Source organism: Mya arenaria, chromosome 8 (assembly GCF_026914265.1).
Source record: "Mya arenaria isolate MELC-2E11 chromosome 8, ASM2691426v1".
Classification (NCBI taxonomy): domain Eukaryota; kingdom Metazoa; phylum Mollusca; class Bivalvia; order Myida; family Myidae; genus Mya; species Mya arenaria.
Window position 1 is genome coordinate 18,473,114 of NC_069129.1, and position 18,791 is coordinate 18,491,904.

Consider the following 18,791-nt stretch of genomic DNA (forward strand, 5'->3'; position numbering starts at 1 on the left):
ATCATATTTTTATCAATAAAAATGGTACCGACAAGATAAACATTTCAGTTATATACGATTGTTATCCATTTCAAAGAATTATACAACAACACACTAATCTAAGTTAAAACTAGACGTGTCTCGTTACGGAGTGTTTTAGAGGCAAACTAACTCTTGTATACATGTTTATTATTAATTAGTAATATAATGAATAGTACAACACCCAACGTCATAATTAAGATGAAATTAGAAATTAGACAATTTACATAATAATCGAAATCAAATACCGTGTCAACATGCCCTACCCACCTAAAATAAGAATTGTTTTTTCTTGAAAAAATGTGATTAGCATTTCTTAAGGAGTAAAATGCAGTGTAATTCATATCTGTTTGAAGTTACTGCTTTTCAAGTTGTACAATGATGTAAAACTCGTAAATGTCTGACAAGTACCGTATAACTATTTTGAAATCGGTGTTTGTGTTTTCTGAATGAAAGAAATAGATAATATGCCCAGCATTTGTTCGTTTGTGTTAAAACATATTCTATATAGTATGAAACACATCAGTCTTAGCTATACATAATAATTTATATAGGTAAGTTTTACATTACATGCTGATCAAATATGGGGTTAATAGGCCCGACCAACTAACGATAAAAATGTTAAGTTTTGTTAAAACATTATGAAAAAACAAAAAACAATGCTTTCTTATAATAAAACGAAAATAAATGCAACCGCTATACCAAACAGTAAATCATGGGTTTCAAACTACAAAATACACCAATTTTACAGCAATGCCATCTATCGAATTCTTATGCAATGTACAACCAATAAAATTCTTAAATTATTTTCAGTTTAGATATGTTCCAAACTGCACATTGACTAATCAATCATCAATTAAATAAAGTGAACATTATGACTCTAACACACTACTGTAAAATGTATTTTTCAATCACAGAGGCATAGCATTTAATTATTATATCAATTTAATTAACACCCTCTATTGTTAAACTGGTTGATAAAAATGTGTAATGAACTGTCTAAGGCGAAAGGGCCAACAACTTGTCCATATAAATCGGATAATCCAATGCATTGACATCAAGACTGCGTTTTGTAGACAAAAAGTATAATTCTGCGCTTTTTTTCAGCTTTGGTAAATATTATTACGTTTTTACACATAGTTAGAACACTGTTTAAAGCCACAAGGTTAATCCCAAAAGTTAAAACCTTGTTTAAAGGCACAAGGTTAAGCCCAAAAGTAAAACCCCGTTTCACGGCACAAGGTTAAGCCCTTAAGGACAGTGAACGAGAGATACTAAGCATACAGGTACATCGTCGCGATTATATATTAAGCTCTTTTCGACAATCAAAGGATGTTATTCATTTTAGTATGTGTCATTACTTTTTCATTTATTATGCAGCATGAAGATACATCGATAAAGATGTTTCGTACCTAGTAGGAGAGAACCAGTTGAACACAACATTTAAGAAATACGACCTGACGGATGTTGACATTACCTTTATAGAAGAAATGATCGCTGGGCCTCAGCATTATTGAGAAGATGTAAAGGCCAACTAAAATTAAATTTCTTATCTAAAGCATAAGTATGCATGCATTGCTCTTTGTCTCAATTTCTCAGTAAGTACAATTCCTGATATGCTTTATTCTGTCATTCAGATATGGGCGCTAAAAGGAAGAACAGAAGATAAAAGCTTCTTGTATGAGGTAAATAATGCAACAGCTTATCAAATCGTTCATGTATTGTACAGTGGTGGTTGGTGTAGCACATGTAGACAACTTCTCAAAGCGTTCAAGGATTGTATGGTTATGGTTGGTGTAGCACTAGTTGGAAACTGTGAACTGAAACGAAACCGAATACGTTCAATAAACTAAAATACACACATAAACTTACAAACATTGTAGTAGTATTAGTAGTAGTAGTAGTAGTAGTAGTAGTAGTAGTAGTAGTAGTAGTAGCAGCAGCAGCAGCAGCAGCAGCAGCAGCAGCAGCAGCAGCAGCAGCAGCAGCAGCAGCAGCAGCAGCAGCAGCAGCAGCAGCAGCAGCAGCAGCAGCAGCAGCAGCAGCAGCAGCAGCAGCAGCAGCAGCAGTAGTAGTAGTAGTAGTAGTAGTAGTAGTAGTAGTAGTAGCAGAAACGTATATGTATTTGAAAGTGAAATTCCTTTTTTTTCATAAATTGTCCATTGTTTAATACACTTCGGGAAGAATACTTCGAACCAGGAAGGAATGCATTTTCAAATGCCAAAACAAGTTATAAAGTAAAAGACTGAAGAAAACCATGACACTTTTGGCCTATGTCTAGATTCTTTGTTTTGAAATAGGTCAGCTAGCTTGTTTATATGCTAAAGTTGTATGCATAGTTTACATGTATTATATATATTATATAATATTATTGTACAGTGTACTAGTAAACATTTCATAAACATATCGAGTTGGTATCGAACTCTTGTATAAAATGCTTATGGCTTCATGTAGTTTAAGCAACATTTATTTGTTAACCAATTATCAGTGATAGTAGGGGAAGTAGAAAAAGTAAAAGTTGAAGTGGTAGTGCACGAAGTAGCAGTCGTAGCATTGTTTAATTGTAATTTGATAATACATACGAACACAGCTTTAATTATGGAAATGTAACTGTATTGCTAAACGTTAGTCTGAGATTTCTACGAATACCTTCCATTACCTACCAACAACGAGACAATTATCATCTTCCTCTTGTTCCCATCATCCTACCTTTTAAATTCGTCTTCAGTCCTGAAGTGACAAGTAAAAAGTACTTAAAAATACTAAATACACAGTGAATATGTTTCCTTTTCATCACGATATACAAGTTACGTTCAAAATAAAAAGGTGAGTAGAAGTTACGTACAACTGTGAGGGAGGTTGTACTTCTAATGAATCAATATTAGTGAAACATTAAATCGACTTTGGTAGTCTGTAACCTAAGGAATATTCCAATAAAACACGCACTGACAATAAATTGCTAACAATATAAATGCAATGTGTAACCGATATTTATTTGGATGACGCTCAGAACGTTGTCATGGAATATAGCTGAATCAAATTTAGTTTTATCAGTTTTGGCGAGTGAGTGTGCGTTTGCATCTGCGAGTGTGTGTGTGCATGTTTTTGCATGCGTGCGTGCGTGCGTGTGTGCGTGTGTGTTTGTGTGTGCGTGTGTGTACGTATGTTTATTTGGGTGACGCCCAGGACGTTTGAATTGGCAAATAGCTGATTAAACTATAGTTTTATTAGTTTTTGGTGAGTGTGTGTGTGTTTGCATCTGCGATTGTGTATGTGTGTGCGTGTGTGTTAGTGTGTGCGCGCGCGTATGCGAGTGTGTGTGTGTGCGTGTGCGTGTGTGTATGTGCGTGCATGTGCGTATGCGTGCGTGTGTGTGTGTATGCGCGCCACGCGTGCGTGCATGTGTGCGTGTGTGTGTGTGTATGTGCGTATGCGTGCGTGTGTGTGTATGCGCGCCACGCGTGCGTGCATGTGTGCGTGTGTGTGTGTATGTGTGTGTGTGTGTGTGTGTGCGCGCGCCACACGTGCGTGCGTGTGTGTGAGTGTGTGAATATGTGTGTGTTAGAACAACGTGTACGGAAGAAGATTGATTTGAAAAGAGAAATGAATTGCTTACATGTTTAAATAAATAAAAGTACTGGATTAATTTTTTTGGTAAAATGAACGGAGCAAAGTTCATCGTTTTTTATTGAAACAGTTAGGACCTGATGGAAAAAATTACCTAGACTTGTCATCCATCAAGTGCTGAATGGTTTCCTTCTGCCTAAAACAAACACATTCCATACACATTATTAATTAGAGTAGCCGATGATGATAGCATATGTTTTTTCTCTTACAAATAAGATACTATATGTTTTCCTCCTACAGGTTTGACTTTTTTGCGCAACATTTTTATGGGGTCAACTGGCATCCAAACTTCATAACATTGAACATAGGATACATTTCATCCACAATCAATTTTTGTTTATCATTGGTTTTGTATTGTTCATTACTTATATTAAGCACAATGTATTGCGATAAAAGATTGTATTCGTATATGACATTGTAGTTTATACTGTTAGCACCGCGGGCCACATTTGAAGTTTATCAGGCATAGATAGGTTTGATGCACATTTGATGCATCAAATTAATAAAGATTTTAATCATCGATATAGTTACCGTTCATTTAAATCCATTCCTCTAGGAATTCTTCCTCTCGCCTGAATAAATAAATATATATGACTTGAGGTTAAGCATTCTTATTTCCTTTTTTCTACAACATATACCATTTATTTTTTAAGCGGTGTTACTCAAACTGTATTCGATGTCTTCAAAACTTAATTTCAGTAGATAAATACCAACAGAAGTAATACATTACATAAAATACACAAAACATATTGCCTCTTCGATTTCTTCTCCAAGTCATCATTTTTTTCTTTATTTCTGAAAAAGAAAGAACATACTCATTATATCTGGAAGGAGTTTACAACATCTGCATTCTAAACTAACAATGATTCGTTAAATGGATGCTACGATGCAATGCTGTAAGTGCCATAAAGATGTTTCTTTTAAATGTGTGTGTTTCAAAACGTATTGCAACTTGCTACCTTTTACTGTCATTATATCAAGTTTGTTTGTGAAATCGTATATGTATAAAGAGCGCCACGAAGTTCATACCTTCGATAAGGCAAATGCAGGTCCTGATTTAATGGGGTTGTCACATTTATTAACTTTGGGAGAAAATGCCCTTTTCATGCCCGAATCCGTGTATCACAAATTGTTAATGTTATGCTAAGTTATGTCGAGCATGTAAACATGAATGATTCTAAGTTTGTATTGAAGTCATTGATTTAAAAAAAAAGTATTTGTTTATTTTACAAAATCAAAATTAAAGTTTATTAAACAAGAGCAACATTAGTTTAGGTTATTGCTCATATGAAAGTTTAAATGGGGGTTAAGGATTCAACCCTGCGCAAATGATAACACATATTTATAAAGCTTAGGACTAATTTGGATATTGTCAAAATGTACCTCAACTTTTTTAAATTCCGTCACTTTATTTTACGCTGAATAATTATGTACATTGATGGAACTGAACGTTTTAAAGATATGCTTATGCAGAGAAAAACAGGTATGTATTTACTAAAATATTTGTCAAATTAGTTATAGATTTAAATTGTAATTGGCATAATGCACCTTATTGCAGAACGTTCATTCACTTTAACTAAATACATTTTTTTACATGAAACTCGCTTCATGTGTTACTGCATTCAATGCCCTAAACGTCTTGCCCAATTTACAATCAAGATTGGTATCTGTAACACTGGCAGTAATATGTACAGAGTAAAACACCCTGCTTTTTCAACTGTTGGAAATCTGATTGTCCTTAATTTCATTAAGTTTAGCATCGAACGTATAATGGACACATAAATAATGTCTATCAGCACAGTGAAAATGCTCATAATGTGTGTGTGTGTGTGTGTGTGTGTGTGTGTGTGTGTGTGTGTGTGCGTGTGTGTGTGTGTGTGTGTATGCGTGCGTGTGCGTATGCGTGCGTGTGTGTCTGTGTATGCGCGCCACACGTGCGTGCGTGTGTGTGCGTGTGTGTATATGTGTGTGTTAGAACAACGTGTACGGAAGAAGATTGATTTGAAAAGAGAAATGAATTGCTTACATGTTTAAATAAATAAATGTACTGGATTTATTTTGTTGGTAAAATGTACGGAACAAAGGTTCATTGTTTTTTATTGAAACAGTTAGGACCTGATGGAAATATTTACCTAGACTTCTCATTCATCAAGTGCTGAATGATTTCATCCTTCCTAAAACAAACACAATTCATACACATTATTATCTATTTAATTAGAGTAGCCGATGACATTAGCATATGTTTATCCTCTTACAAATAAGTTATTTTATTTTGTATTGGTATAGTGTTCGGAACAAAGATTCATTGTTATTTATTGTAACAGTTTGGACCTGATTGAATAATTTACCTAGAGTTCGCATCCGTCAAGTGCTGAATAGTTTTCTCTTGCCTACAAGAAAAACATTTTATACACATTCATATCTATTTCATTAGTGTAGGCGTTTACGATACTATATGTTTTCCTCCTACAGGTTTGACTTTTTTGCGCAACATTTTTGTTGGGTCAACTGGCATCCAAACTTCATAACATCGAACATAGGATACATTTCATCCACAATCAATTTTTGTTTATCATTGGTTTGTATTGTTCATTACTAATATTAAGCACAATGTATTGCGATATAAGTTTGTATTCATATATGAGGTGTAGTTCATACTGTTAGCACCGCGGGCCACATTTGAAGTTTATCAGGCATAGATAGGTTTGATGCACATTTGATGCATCACATTAATAAAGATTTTAATCATCGATATAGTTACCGTTTATATAAATCCATTCGCTCTAGGAATTCTTCCTCTCGCCTGAATAAATAAATATATATGACTTGAGGTTAAGCATTCTTATTTCCTTTTTTTCTACAACATATACCATTTATTTTTTAAGCGGTGTTACTCAAGCTGTTATCGATGTCTTCAAAACTCAATTTCAGTAGATAAATACCAACAGAAGTAAAACATTACATAAAATACACAAAACATATTGCCTCTTCGATTCCTTCTCCAAGTTATCAATTATTTCTTTATTTCTGAAAAAGAAAGAACATACTCATTATAACTGGAAGGAGTTTACAACATCTGCATTCTAAACTACCAATGATTTGTTAAATGGATGCTACGATGCAATGCTGTAAGTGCCATAAAGATGTTTCTTTTAAATGTGTGTGTTTCAAAACGTATTGCAACTTGCTACCTTTTACTGTCATTATATCAAGTTTGTTTGTGAAATCGTATCTGTATAAAGAGCGCCACGAAGTTCATACCTTCGATAAGGCAAATGCAGGTCCTGATTTAATGGGGTTGTTACATTTATTAACTTTGGGAGAAAATGCCCTTTTCATGCCCGAATCCGTGTATCACAAATTGTTAATGTTATGCTAAGTTATGTCGAGCATGTAAACATGAATGATTCTTAGTTTGTATTGAAGTCATTGATTTTAAAAAAAAGTATTTGTTTATTTTGCAAAATCAAAATTAAAGTTTATTAAACAAGAGCAACATTAGTTTAGGTTATTGCTCATATGAAAGTTTAAATGGGGGTTAAGGATTCAACCCTGCGCAAATGATAACACATATTTATAAAGCTTAGGAATAATTTGGATATTGTCAAAATTTACCTCAACTTTTTTAAATTCCGTCATTTTATTTTACGCTAAACAATTATGTACATTGATGGAACTGAACGTTTTAAAGATATGCTTATGCAGAGAAAAATAGGTATGTATTTACTAAAATATTTGTCAAATTAGTTATAGATTTAAATTGTAATTGGCATAATGCACCTTATTGCAAAGGTTCATTCACTTTCACTAAATACATTTTTTACATGAAACTCGCTTCATGTGTTACTGCATTCAATGCCCTAAACGTTTTGCCCAATTTACAATCAAGATTGGTATCTGTAACACTGGCAGTAGTATGTACAGAGTAAAACACCCTGCTTTTTCAACTGTTGGAAATCTGATTGTCCTTCATTTCTTTAAGTTTAGCATTGAAGGTATAATGGACACATAAATTATATCGATCAGCACAGTAAAAATGCTCATAATGTGTGTGTGTGTGTGTGTGTGTGTGTGTGTGTGTGTGTGTGTGTGTGTTTGTGTGTGTGTGAGCATGTGTGCGTGCGTGTGCGTATGCGTGCGTGTGTTTCTGAGTGTGTACGCCACGCGTGCGTGCGTGTGTGTGTATGTGTGTGTTAGAACAACGTGTACGGAAGAAAATTGATTTAAAAAGAGAAATGAATTGCTTACATGTTTCAATAAATAAATGCACTGGATTTATTTTGTTGGTAAAATGTACGAAACAAAGTTCATTGTTTTTTATTGAAACAGTTAGGACCTGATGGAAAAAAATACCTAGACTTTTCATCCATCAAGTGCTGAATGGTTTCCTCCTTCCTAAAACAAACACAATTCATACACATTATTATCTATTTAATTAGAGTATCCGATGACATTAGCATATGTGTATCCTCTTACAAATAAGTTATTTTATTTTTTATTGGTATAGTGTTCGGAACAAAGATTCATTGTTATTTATATTAACAGTTCGGACCTGATTGAATAATTTACCTAGAGTTGCCATCCATCAAGTGCTGAATGGTTTCCTCTTGCCTGCAAGAAAAACATTTTATACACATTCATATCTATTTCATTAATGTAGGCGTTTATGATACTATATGTTTTCCTCATACAGGTTTGACTTTTTTGCGCAACATTTTTATGGGGTCAACACGCATCCAAACTTCATAACATCGAACATAGGATACATCTCATCCACAATAAATTTTTGTTTGTCATTGGTTTTGTATTGTTCATTACTAATTTTAAGCACAATGTATTGCGATAAAAGTTTGTATTCATATATGAGTTTGTAGTTCATACTGTTAGCACTGCGGGCCACATTTGACGTTTATCAGGCATAGATAGGTTTGATGCACATTTGATGCATCAAATTAATAAAGATTTTAATCATCGATATAGTTACCGTTCATATCAATCCATTCGCTCTAGGAATTCTTCCTTTTGCCTGAATAAATAAATATATATTACTTGAGGTTAAGCATTCTCATTTCCTTTTTTCCTTTTTTGCATAAATATTGTTGGAGTTTCATTAAAATGGAGATGAAATCAAAATATATTTGATTATTTTGCCTTTAATTTTAACACAGTCACAGAAGACAACGTTTTCAAGGGAAATGGGACATATCTTTTGTCAAAATAATTCTAATTGTTCTAATGTCTGGTCGTCAGAAAACAATATAATCTGAAATATTGTGAAAAGTATTTCATCAAGTTCATATTTTGCAAATTACTCTGTATTTGAGCCAAATCACATACTCCACATTTTTAATGACCTAGCGAAAAACATGATATTAACAACGTCACTATTTAGTTATCAGCAAATTAAAATTTATCACATACCTGTTGTATCTTAGAATGTGTTTCTTGGACTCGTCTATTGCATCGCTGAAATTGTATAAAAATAAAGCATAAAACGTTTAATATAACCCTCATAAGTTACAGACTTGTAAGTGACAAATGTTTTAAATAATGTAAATTAATACAATAAAAGTATCTGCCGGTAATTAAAAAAAGATGTGAGCAGGTAGTAAGCCTTCTTGTTGACCGATGATGGTTTGCTTTAGTACCTACTGGACAAATTGACTTTGTTTAAAGAAAAGGTGCAGACGAAAACAATAAATGATATTACGTTTTAAACACATTGGCTCACATTGTAAGGTATCGTTTTTAAATAATATTTTCGAAATGATTGTTGACACTAGAAACGTCAATGATGTAAACATCTTCCTGTATTTCACGTCTATGCGATTTAGGATTAAGACTGTGATATAAACCACATCTCGGCCATTCTCGAGCGACATTTGTCTTTAAAACCGTACATTTAATTGCATTTTATGAGTCTTTAACGAAAGTAGTAAACAACGGGTTTATTATATTTTTTACAAATTTTGGTCATTTATCAGGTGAATGTATTCAGTGAAATGTTGATAACTAGAAGTAATTTTATCAGTTATTTTGATTTGTTTTGCTTTATTTTTCGTCGTCTTCAAGCTTATATTATCAAAATCTTAATAAATCCCAAAGTGAACTCATGTTTCACTTACCGTTTTAAGGTAACACCAACGCTTATTTATACAGACACATCTTTATTTTTTGTTTTGTTTTCTCCTTCCTAAAACAAACCCATTCCATAATGTTTGTGAGGCTGAGTTGTCATAATCTAGATAAATCTCCGGTGGACTCTTGTTTTTGTACCGCATCACATATTTATAATTATAATGATATAGTTACCGAGCAAATGCATCCATTCGTTCTTGGCTTGCTTCCACTTCCCTGAAAACATAAGCAGACAATACATAAGGCATTCGGAGCTCCTCGGCCATTTTTATCGAAAACAACCTCGGATGTATTTGGACGGTTTACATACTCAAAAAGTGGTACGTTTAAGTCCGCTGCAAGTAGATCGCGTATTAATTTTATTTAGCAGTTAAACTTTGTGACTCAACTCTTGGAATTCTTAATTATGTTTGCAATAATTCAATTCAATGGCAATCAATTTAAACTTAGATCAATAAATACAACTCTGATACACTACATTTAATTAATGATATAATTCAAAATTTTATGAACTACTTCAACTGATGTACCTGCATACATCCGAGGTTGTTTTTGAAAAAAAATGGCCGAGGAGTTCCGAATGTACATAAGGTAAACCGTTTTCATATCCGTCGTTCTACAAAACATATAATATCACGTCTGTTTATAGCGTTGTGAAATAAGACTCTATCCGATGTTTTTTAAAACTAAAATGCACTCGATAAGAGACACTGAACAGCGCCGCTCTTCAGAAGCTTATACACTTCAGAACGCAATTCTTTCTCAAAGCTGACACAATTTCAGCATTGTGATACATATGATAATTTAGTCATTTTTAAAAGCAGGCAATTTCCTGTTGCGCTTTACCACAACATGCTTAAAACGCACTTTTGAATTTTATTCAATAAGGAAATATGCTCGTAGTTGTGTTATTTTGCCTTTTTCTTTGAACATCATCACAGTAGACGACGTTTTCAAGTTAAATTTGAAATTTCTTAAGTCTAAATAATTTATAAATCTTGCAATATTTGACCTTCAGAAAACCATGCAATCTAAAATGTTTTGTATTAAAATAGATAAACAAAACAATGTATGCAAAATTAATTATATTGGAGCCACATAACAAAGCTGATTTTTTTTTCAATAAACCACCAATAAGCATGCAACAAAAACAACGACAAAAATCAATTATCGGAAAGTTTTGCACTTAAAGCTAGACAATTTACCTTAAATGCATTTGTTCATGCTGCTTAAACTCTTTTGCAAGGTGGCTGAAATTATTTTATAACACAGTATGAAACATATTTTCAAAGATCATTAGCCACATACGTGTTAGTGTCAAATGCAGTATAGAATATGATTCTATTAAGTAAAAAAAAACAGCCGGCTATTTAGAAAAAAATGTGAACAGGGAACGCTGCTTGTCGACCAATTGAACTACTGGATAATTTGTCTTTGTCCAAAAAAGTTGCAGACGATTATAATCAATGATATAACGTTCTTAACTAATTAACACACTTTGTAAGGTTATGTTTTAAATACGATTTTCGAAATGAATATTTACACAGTATTGTCAAACAATGTAAATCATCTCCGCATATTTTACGTCTATGAGATTTAGGTTTAACAAATGATTCACAAACATAGCAAGAATATACTTACAACTTTTCCAGCTCAAGTTGTGATATTGCGCTCCTTTTCTGTCTGTGAAATAAACCACATTTTATTCAGAGACACGGCATAGCAGATAATTTGTTGAATATGTACTTGGCCCTTATTATATTTGGTATGTAAGGACATACTTGAAATTCCTGCTTTGAAGAAATTCTGTTTTGTTCCTAAATGCATCACTATGCATTTCCAAAGTCGCTTCAAATAATTAAAAAAAAACATACGTATTACACAGCATATACTGATGACGAAGAAGTTTGGTTGATAATTGCACTAGTTATACATTATAACCCTTGGGAAATTATTCGTCTCACTTAGGTTATTATGAAACAAAAGCCATAGTCAGCACTTTATCATTCTTATAAATATATAAATTTATATCTATATGTATATAACTATTCAATTACAAATAAAACATACCAATTAAATGTATTTTATATCACTAATTGTTCATGTACGAGAGACAATAGTCGACACTTAAATCAATTTTAAAACTTTAACTTATAATGAAATTAAAAAATAGCACGTAGAACACTAATAATATAATTGAAAACGTTAAAACACGTCGATTATTTGGTTTTGAGTACGGCGACCCAGAATTTGGTTAGAGCCAAGAAACAGCCTATATAAGTTCGTTAAAGGCTCCAATTTAAGGCTGAATCTTACCGTCTAGATTTAGTATATACAAATATAGCCGACAAATGGCATACGATTACAACTGTTGGTTACAGGAATACAAAATAAGATGATCCGTTAGTTATTTGAACCCGTTATTGACCTCTCAATTGCGCATACTATATAAGCCACAGTCAGCCTACAACCTATTTTGCCGCGTCTTTGATGCCTTGAAAGGCCCTTACGTAATTTAACTTGTTCTTTTGAACGCAAATTAAGTCAGTTAAAGTTTGTAAAACATGCCTTATCTCTTTAATAAAGGTACAGATCCCCTAAATGTATGACTCCAAAGTAGTAAAGCATTGTTAAACCTTCATTAACATTCTCAACAAAATCAACAAAAAGAGTGTTATAGCCTTACCTTAATTCCTCCTCGAAGTTCTTCAAAGATTCATCTTTTGACCTAAAAAGAAAACACATAAGTTCAAACGAAAAGGTACTATATATTTTTTTGAAATAATTTCTTAGCTAGAGTTCTCACAAATACACGTTTATAAGTATCAGAGTAGATCACCAAATTCAACTTAATCATGTCTTCGGCAATTATTTTTGTTACATCCCAAAATCGCCAATAACTGGTCGGGTTGCACTGTATAAATATGATATGAGCGTATATTTTCAATATCACAACTATTTAACAATGTAATAGTAAAATATCAATTGTTGTTTTTGTATCAAAAAGAAATACTGTTTGGACTGTTTCAATAATTTAGCTGTCAAAATGCTGCTGTATGACGCCACGAGGTGGCCATATTGTGTCGTTTAAAACACAATTACACATTTGAGAAACTGGTAAATTTGTGTATTAGTATTGTCTTCTTACACTGTGAACAGATAAATGTCGATCAGAGAACCATACAGACAATTAATAAAAACTCCAATTGATCCGATGTCATTCATATCTTAGTTATTTGAGGGCAGCTAAGCATTTGGTTGGAGCGCACCATGTTATTCCGTGGAAAAGCTGTGCAACGATTTTTATTCAGTATTGCCCTGAAGAACGCTTAACGCCAATCCCGTCGTCGTTATTTTGGCTCAGCAAGAAAAAAACAATATGGCTTTAAATGTTTGTGACCCTTTAAGCTGGGTTTGATTAAAAGGTCCTAAAAGTCATGTTTGCGAAAGAAATGACATACCTAGTATACTCTTTTGATGAATAGCGGTTGTTCGTCAAGACTATGATTAACCATGACATATCTCACCATAAAAGTTATTGATATGATAACTAAAAGAGCAAGTAGATGAAAATACAGTTATCACAGTTGATTGGGTTTGCGAAACTATTCCTATCAATTGCGAAAATGTATAAACAAAAAAGCACATTAATGGAATACTTACTTAATTTCTGCTTGCATTTCTTCTAACTGCCGTCGTGTTTCAATCAATTCTCTTTCCTTTTCTCTTAGAGCTTTTTCTTGTCCAGCGCCACTATTTCTAAAAGAAAAAATACCCTTTTGATTGTTCTAAATAAACGGCTAGCGAGGTAGTGTGTGCTTCTAATTTGCAAATGAAACCCCTTGAATATAACAAGAAATGTTTCATTTTAAAGGTATCCAATCGACTTCATGTTGGACACATTCAATACATTTTTTAATGATTAAGTGAAATGTATATGATATATGTTAAAAAACATTTGTTGACTTAAAAAAAGGATAAAATATTACGAAATAAAATAATCAAATGTAGGGATTTAAATAAGTATAAATTCAATAAGAAAAGAAAAGCCATACTTCAGTTCAATACATTGTTTCTCGAGGTCCTCAATTCTCTTCTTCAGGTCTGTTTCCAGTTCCCTAAACGAAACAGGCATTTTTATCGGTACGTTTTTCAACAATGTGCACCTGGTACATCCTACTCCCGTTGCATTCAAACACGATTTCAGATTTCGCGACATATTGTAAGTATAAACAGCTGCTTCCATTAAGAAGTTAACACAAAACATTTAAATAAGCACACCTCACAATATTCAACCGTTTCAATTGCTTTTTGCAATGAAGATAATTGATAAGTAATAGGGACGTATTCGAAACCTACCTTGATTTTTTAATTTCTTCATCTTTACCACGTATTTTTTTCAAAAGTACATGTTTTTCCCCTTTATGTTCCTCAATTTCCTTTTCCTTCTGCTGTGTTTGCCTGTCAAAATTTATAAGTTTACACAAATACAAAAACATTCCAAATAAGTTGAATCAACTTCATTTTCAACTAGCAAAGTTAATATTCATTGCCGGAGTTTCACACACGACTGCACAAGCTCTGAATGACATGTGACATGTTCCTTTCCATATAATGTTGATTCGTATAGCAGTTTGTATTACAACCACGTTTTGTCGCTCACAAGTGTTAATCTATTTTGCACTTGCGCATTTTTGACAAAGGCATTTCTTGCGCACAACTCATCCAGTAACACTGTAAGATCTGAAACCTCAACTATTTTAGAACTATAATTTAAATCGTTCTACATAAATGGTTATGACACATGCTGGAATTCAATTCAAAAGGTAATATGTTCAAAGATTTGTGATTATTTTGCCATTTACTTTTAACACCGTCATAGCAAAATAACAGTTTTAGTTGAAATGGGATAAACATTTTTGGTGTAAATGAAAAAAAATGCAATTTTCAAACGTCAGAAAACGCTTAGATCCTAATTGCTAAGTAAGAGAATATGAAATAATACTTACTTTGTTCTTTCGATTTCTTCCTCTTGACCACGTATTTTATCCGAAAGCTCGTTGTTTTCCCTTTCATGATCCTCAATCACTTCGTCCTTCTGCTGTTTTCGCCTGTCAAAATTAATATGTGTCTACAAAAATACAACATTCGTCTAAATGTGTAGTATAAACTTCATTATTAACTGATAAGAGTCCATATTTATGCAAAAAGCTACAGAAACAAGCTCAGTAGCAAAACGTTTAAACATAAACCCTGCCGTTTAATGGCACTGGGTAAACGCCATAGACATAGAACATAAAATCACAAACAAGAAACATGGACGAACAGCACAAATCTCCACAAACAGCACAGGACATACATACTATATATAAAAAATCTAGACTCAATGACTGGAGCTGTCTAACCAATGCTCATTTCGTTCCCTTTTACGATCCTTAATCAAATCGTGTTTCTGCTGTTTTGGGCTGTCAATATTTGTAAGCGTAACACAAAAACAAGAGCTCATCTAATTGTGTGATGGCAACTTTATGGCAAATATTAAGCCAGTAACGCAGGAGTAAAATGGGTCTGAAAATTTTACAAAGGCAATACTATTAAAGACATTTAAAAAAACCTTGGTTGTTTCTTAAGTAAACTTAGGTAATGGTTTTAAAATAGTAGGATTGAAAATGAAAACCCCTATCTAAATTCCTTTCATTTTATTCAAATTTATATGTAAACTATGTCGATTTATCAGACCTTGGTTTTAATAATATAAAAAGTCATTGGCTTCATTCATGGTATGTTTTAAATCCTTACTACTCTAGAATATAAACGGACACAAGTTCTATAGCTATATTTCTTATAAGATTTGTGGTATTTGCTTCGGTTGTGCTTGTTTAATCTAAATATAAAGCACATCATACAATATCTAATCTTTAGAAGGTCACATTGATGCCATAAACCACGAAGCTTTTACAAACAATTTAGGCATATCCTCCTTTTTAAATCACAAAACTTCCAGTTCTCTTCTATTTAAATGAATAAATTACATTAATTGTAAATTTTAACAATTACGCAGAAATGAATACAACCGAACTAACTCATTGCCGACCGCTGTATAATAAAAATGAAAATAAACAATATTTTATGAATGTTCTTTACAATCATCACCCCGGTCGCTGTTTCCGGTACAAAACACACTTTCACCAGCAGGTCAGGACGCACAACACTGACGTCATTCACACAAATATAAAATGGCCGATGGATAGGCAAAATTGACACAAGAAAGTATGTTAAATGGACGAAACACAAGCATCTATAAAACAAATTAAAACGTAAAAGCGTATTGCAGAAATCATTGTTACCGGGAATCGACTTTTGCACGTCAATTTGATTATGGTCACAAAATGAATTACTTCAAGAAGTGTACCTTTTAAAAAACCTTTGATTTTCTTACCTTTTTATATTATTCCATCCAAGCACATATTCTGATAAAAGAAGTTAAAGGTATCATCTACCCTCTACTCGTGCTCAACAAATTGAAATTACATGACAATCATCCGAAGAAAAACAAGAAATAACTGGACTGTTGAAGTAATTATTTTCAGGTTACACACTACAGTAATGTTTTTCCTTTGACATTCAGTCCAAACAGATAACGCTTAATTTGATATACAATGCACTTTCTAGCGCTTCACGTATAGAACAACCATTCAGTGCAGACCCAATTGGTTTTAACAATAAAAAAGCAGTTACATTCATTTTCTTCTAAGCAAATTCACTCACTTTGAAGTTTTGCACCGTTTATTGTTCAATGATTCAATGTTACACCCGCTGGAAGACAACAGGTTTTGGTTCCAGCCAAACAAATAAACGCAAATATATTTATGATATCGGGTGTTTGTCCATTTTAAAAAAGGTCCTAAAATTATTAGAAATTTTGCAACGTAAAATTTACAGATTTAGGAAGTAATTACAGGTCTTTTTGGTCCACTTGGGACAAAGAACTTACAAAAATTGAGTCCTTACAAGTTAAGTAATATTTAGCTATATATGGAATGAAAATTATCATCAGAACCATCGTGCGAGGCAACAATTCTCTGTGATGTTAATGGATTGAACCATGAATGTCACCAACATATTGAAATGTTCTGAATAAATTGTTCCCGCACTAAAGACCGGCTTTTCGTGAAAGCGATTTCATCTCATATGGGAGGTTTGTTTTATCTTCAAAAATATCCATGATTGGCATTTAAAATGGGTCATATATATATAGGTGAGATTTGCAGAAAAGGTCTGGATTTGTTAATCTCTGAGTGCACGTATTGGACTGATTTAAAAGTATACCAACTGTATAACCTCACTCAGACATTTACAAAATATCAATCTGAAGTAGCATTCTTAATTTAATAAAAATAACAGGACGGCATCCTGGACACTTATCTTGTTTGTTGTTTTTTTTTTGTTTTTTTTTGTTGTTGTTTTTTTTTAAATTAGTGATAATGTATAGATGTATAAATGTAAACTTTTCTTGATATGTTTTCTTATCAAAACATTTTAGCGATGTAAAAGATAAATACTTAGTGTCGGTTTTGTATCAGATGTAGTGCTGTTTAAATAATTTTGGTGTCCGGGTGCTGCTTTATGGTGTCACGTGATAAAGATATGTCGTCATTAAATAGATATTCAAACAATAGAGAAACTTCATGTTTAAAATCATGCACTTCATACTTTTGGGTTGAATAAATAGTTGTCCACTTCTGATCAGTGAATTTAATGAACACAGTCTATTAAACCACGGCAAAAATTATCAGATATCATATTTAATTTGATATACGTATGTAAATATACAACACATAACCAGTCAAAATTGTTGTCATTTATGCAAGTAAGGCGAGAGAGTTTTTTTTCGGTTTGCAGAACGTTTTTCTTTTGCTATTTTCGAAAAAATATATTCCATACATCGTGATGATTTTTTTTTACGATACGCTAAAAATCAAGACGATAACGATATTTTCATTCGATCGTCCGCATTATGTATGTGTTTCATGGGTATAGTCCAAGCATCTGGCCAAGATGGCCGAAAACATCGAAACCGTGATTTGGCTTGGCATTCAGTTTTCTGGAACCATTAGTACGCAAATCCAAATGAGGTTTTAAAAAGGAAATTCATCAGAATGTTTTCAAAGCATGCAGTCATCAGAAAATGACACTCTTCATTCAATAGATCGAGGTACCGCATTTTAGTCATTCGATGACCTGACAAACAATAACTTAAGTTTGGACTGTGGTTGAAAACACATTTTATTATTAAAACATAAACTGTCATTATTTTTGACAAAATAGAGCTCCATAACAACAGCAATATATGAGTGACATTTGCAAGAAATAGCACTGTTTGCAAGAAAATGATGTTGATATTAGTACGTATATTTCAAAAATTAATAAATAAAAATTCCATCCTACCCGTAGCTTGTAATTTTTGTGATGTTAGCCTAAACAATTATATTCAAGGCCTAGCTATAGTTCTAGTTATATCAAACATGAAATTTGTGCACTTCTTTTACGATACAAAGTGTTGGCCATACTATTGTGGAAACCAAATTTCTAGTCTATCTAATATAAAAAAATGTGAACGTTTAAGACACAAAAAAGACAAAACTATTGTGATAACCGAAGTTATATTGATATAAATCGGTCCGTGTACAACGGGTATATAAAACTGTTGTGCAATAAACCATAGCTCTAGTCCTATCAAATAAGCCATTGATAACTTATATTGCCCCCCTTCCCCCACCCATTGAATAAAGTTGCTGTATTGTTTGCCTAAAATCTCTATGAATATATGCCTTCTTTTTTAAATGTTTGACAAAAAATATAAAAAAATAGTTTTTTCATTTGTTTAGTATGTTCTTAGATTGCAACGGACATATATTAAATAAATTGTATAAAGCAAAGACACTCCATAACTAAGATGCACCAAACACAATCATAGCATAAACATATGCATATACATTTAATAAAAA

General features: G+C 32.8%; 1 protein-coding gene and 1 long non-coding RNA gene across 2 annotated transcripts in view; both read right to left on the reverse strand.

Annotated features, from left to right (window-relative positions):
* Window positions 1-4,400: 4,400 nt before the first annotated feature.
* Window positions 4,401-6,526, reverse strand: LOC128242949 (uncharacterized). Its single transcript, XR_008262741.1, has 4 exons — window positions 6,407-6,526; window positions 5,994-6,035; window positions 5,778-5,819; window positions 4,401-4,440 (listed from the first exon to the last, which is right to left on the reverse strand). It is a non-coding gene; the product is annotated as an uncharacterized LOC128242949 (long non-coding RNA).
* Window positions 6,527-7,998: 1,472 nt separating this feature from the next.
* The window catches only part of LOC128242453 (uncharacterized), a 30,029-nt gene continuing 19,236 nt past the window's right edge, over window positions 7,999-18,791 (reverse strand). The window contains exons 4-15 of the mRNA XM_052959609.1: window positions 14,793-14,894; window positions 14,143-14,244; window positions 13,839-13,901; window positions 13,447-13,542; window positions 12,470-12,511; window positions 11,425-11,466; window positions 10,989-11,033; window positions 9,958-9,999; window positions 9,067-9,111; window positions 8,630-8,671; window positions 8,215-8,256; window positions 7,999-8,040 (exon numbers count right to left, since the gene is read on the reverse strand). Coding sequence (XP_052815569.1) covers window positions 8,638-8,671; window positions 9,067-9,111; window positions 9,958-9,999; window positions 10,989-11,033; window positions 11,425-11,466; window positions 12,470-12,511; window positions 13,447-13,542; window positions 13,839-13,901; window positions 14,143-14,244; window positions 14,793-14,894 — 613 coding nt within the window. The 3' untranslated portion in view covers window positions 7,999-8,040; window positions 8,215-8,256; window positions 8,630-8,637. The remainder of the gene's footprint in view (window positions 8,041-8,214; window positions 8,257-8,629; window positions 8,672-9,066; window positions 9,112-9,957; window positions 10,000-10,988; window positions 11,034-11,424; window positions 11,467-12,469; window positions 12,512-13,446; window positions 13,543-13,838; window positions 13,902-14,142; window positions 14,245-14,792; window positions 14,895-18,791) is intronic.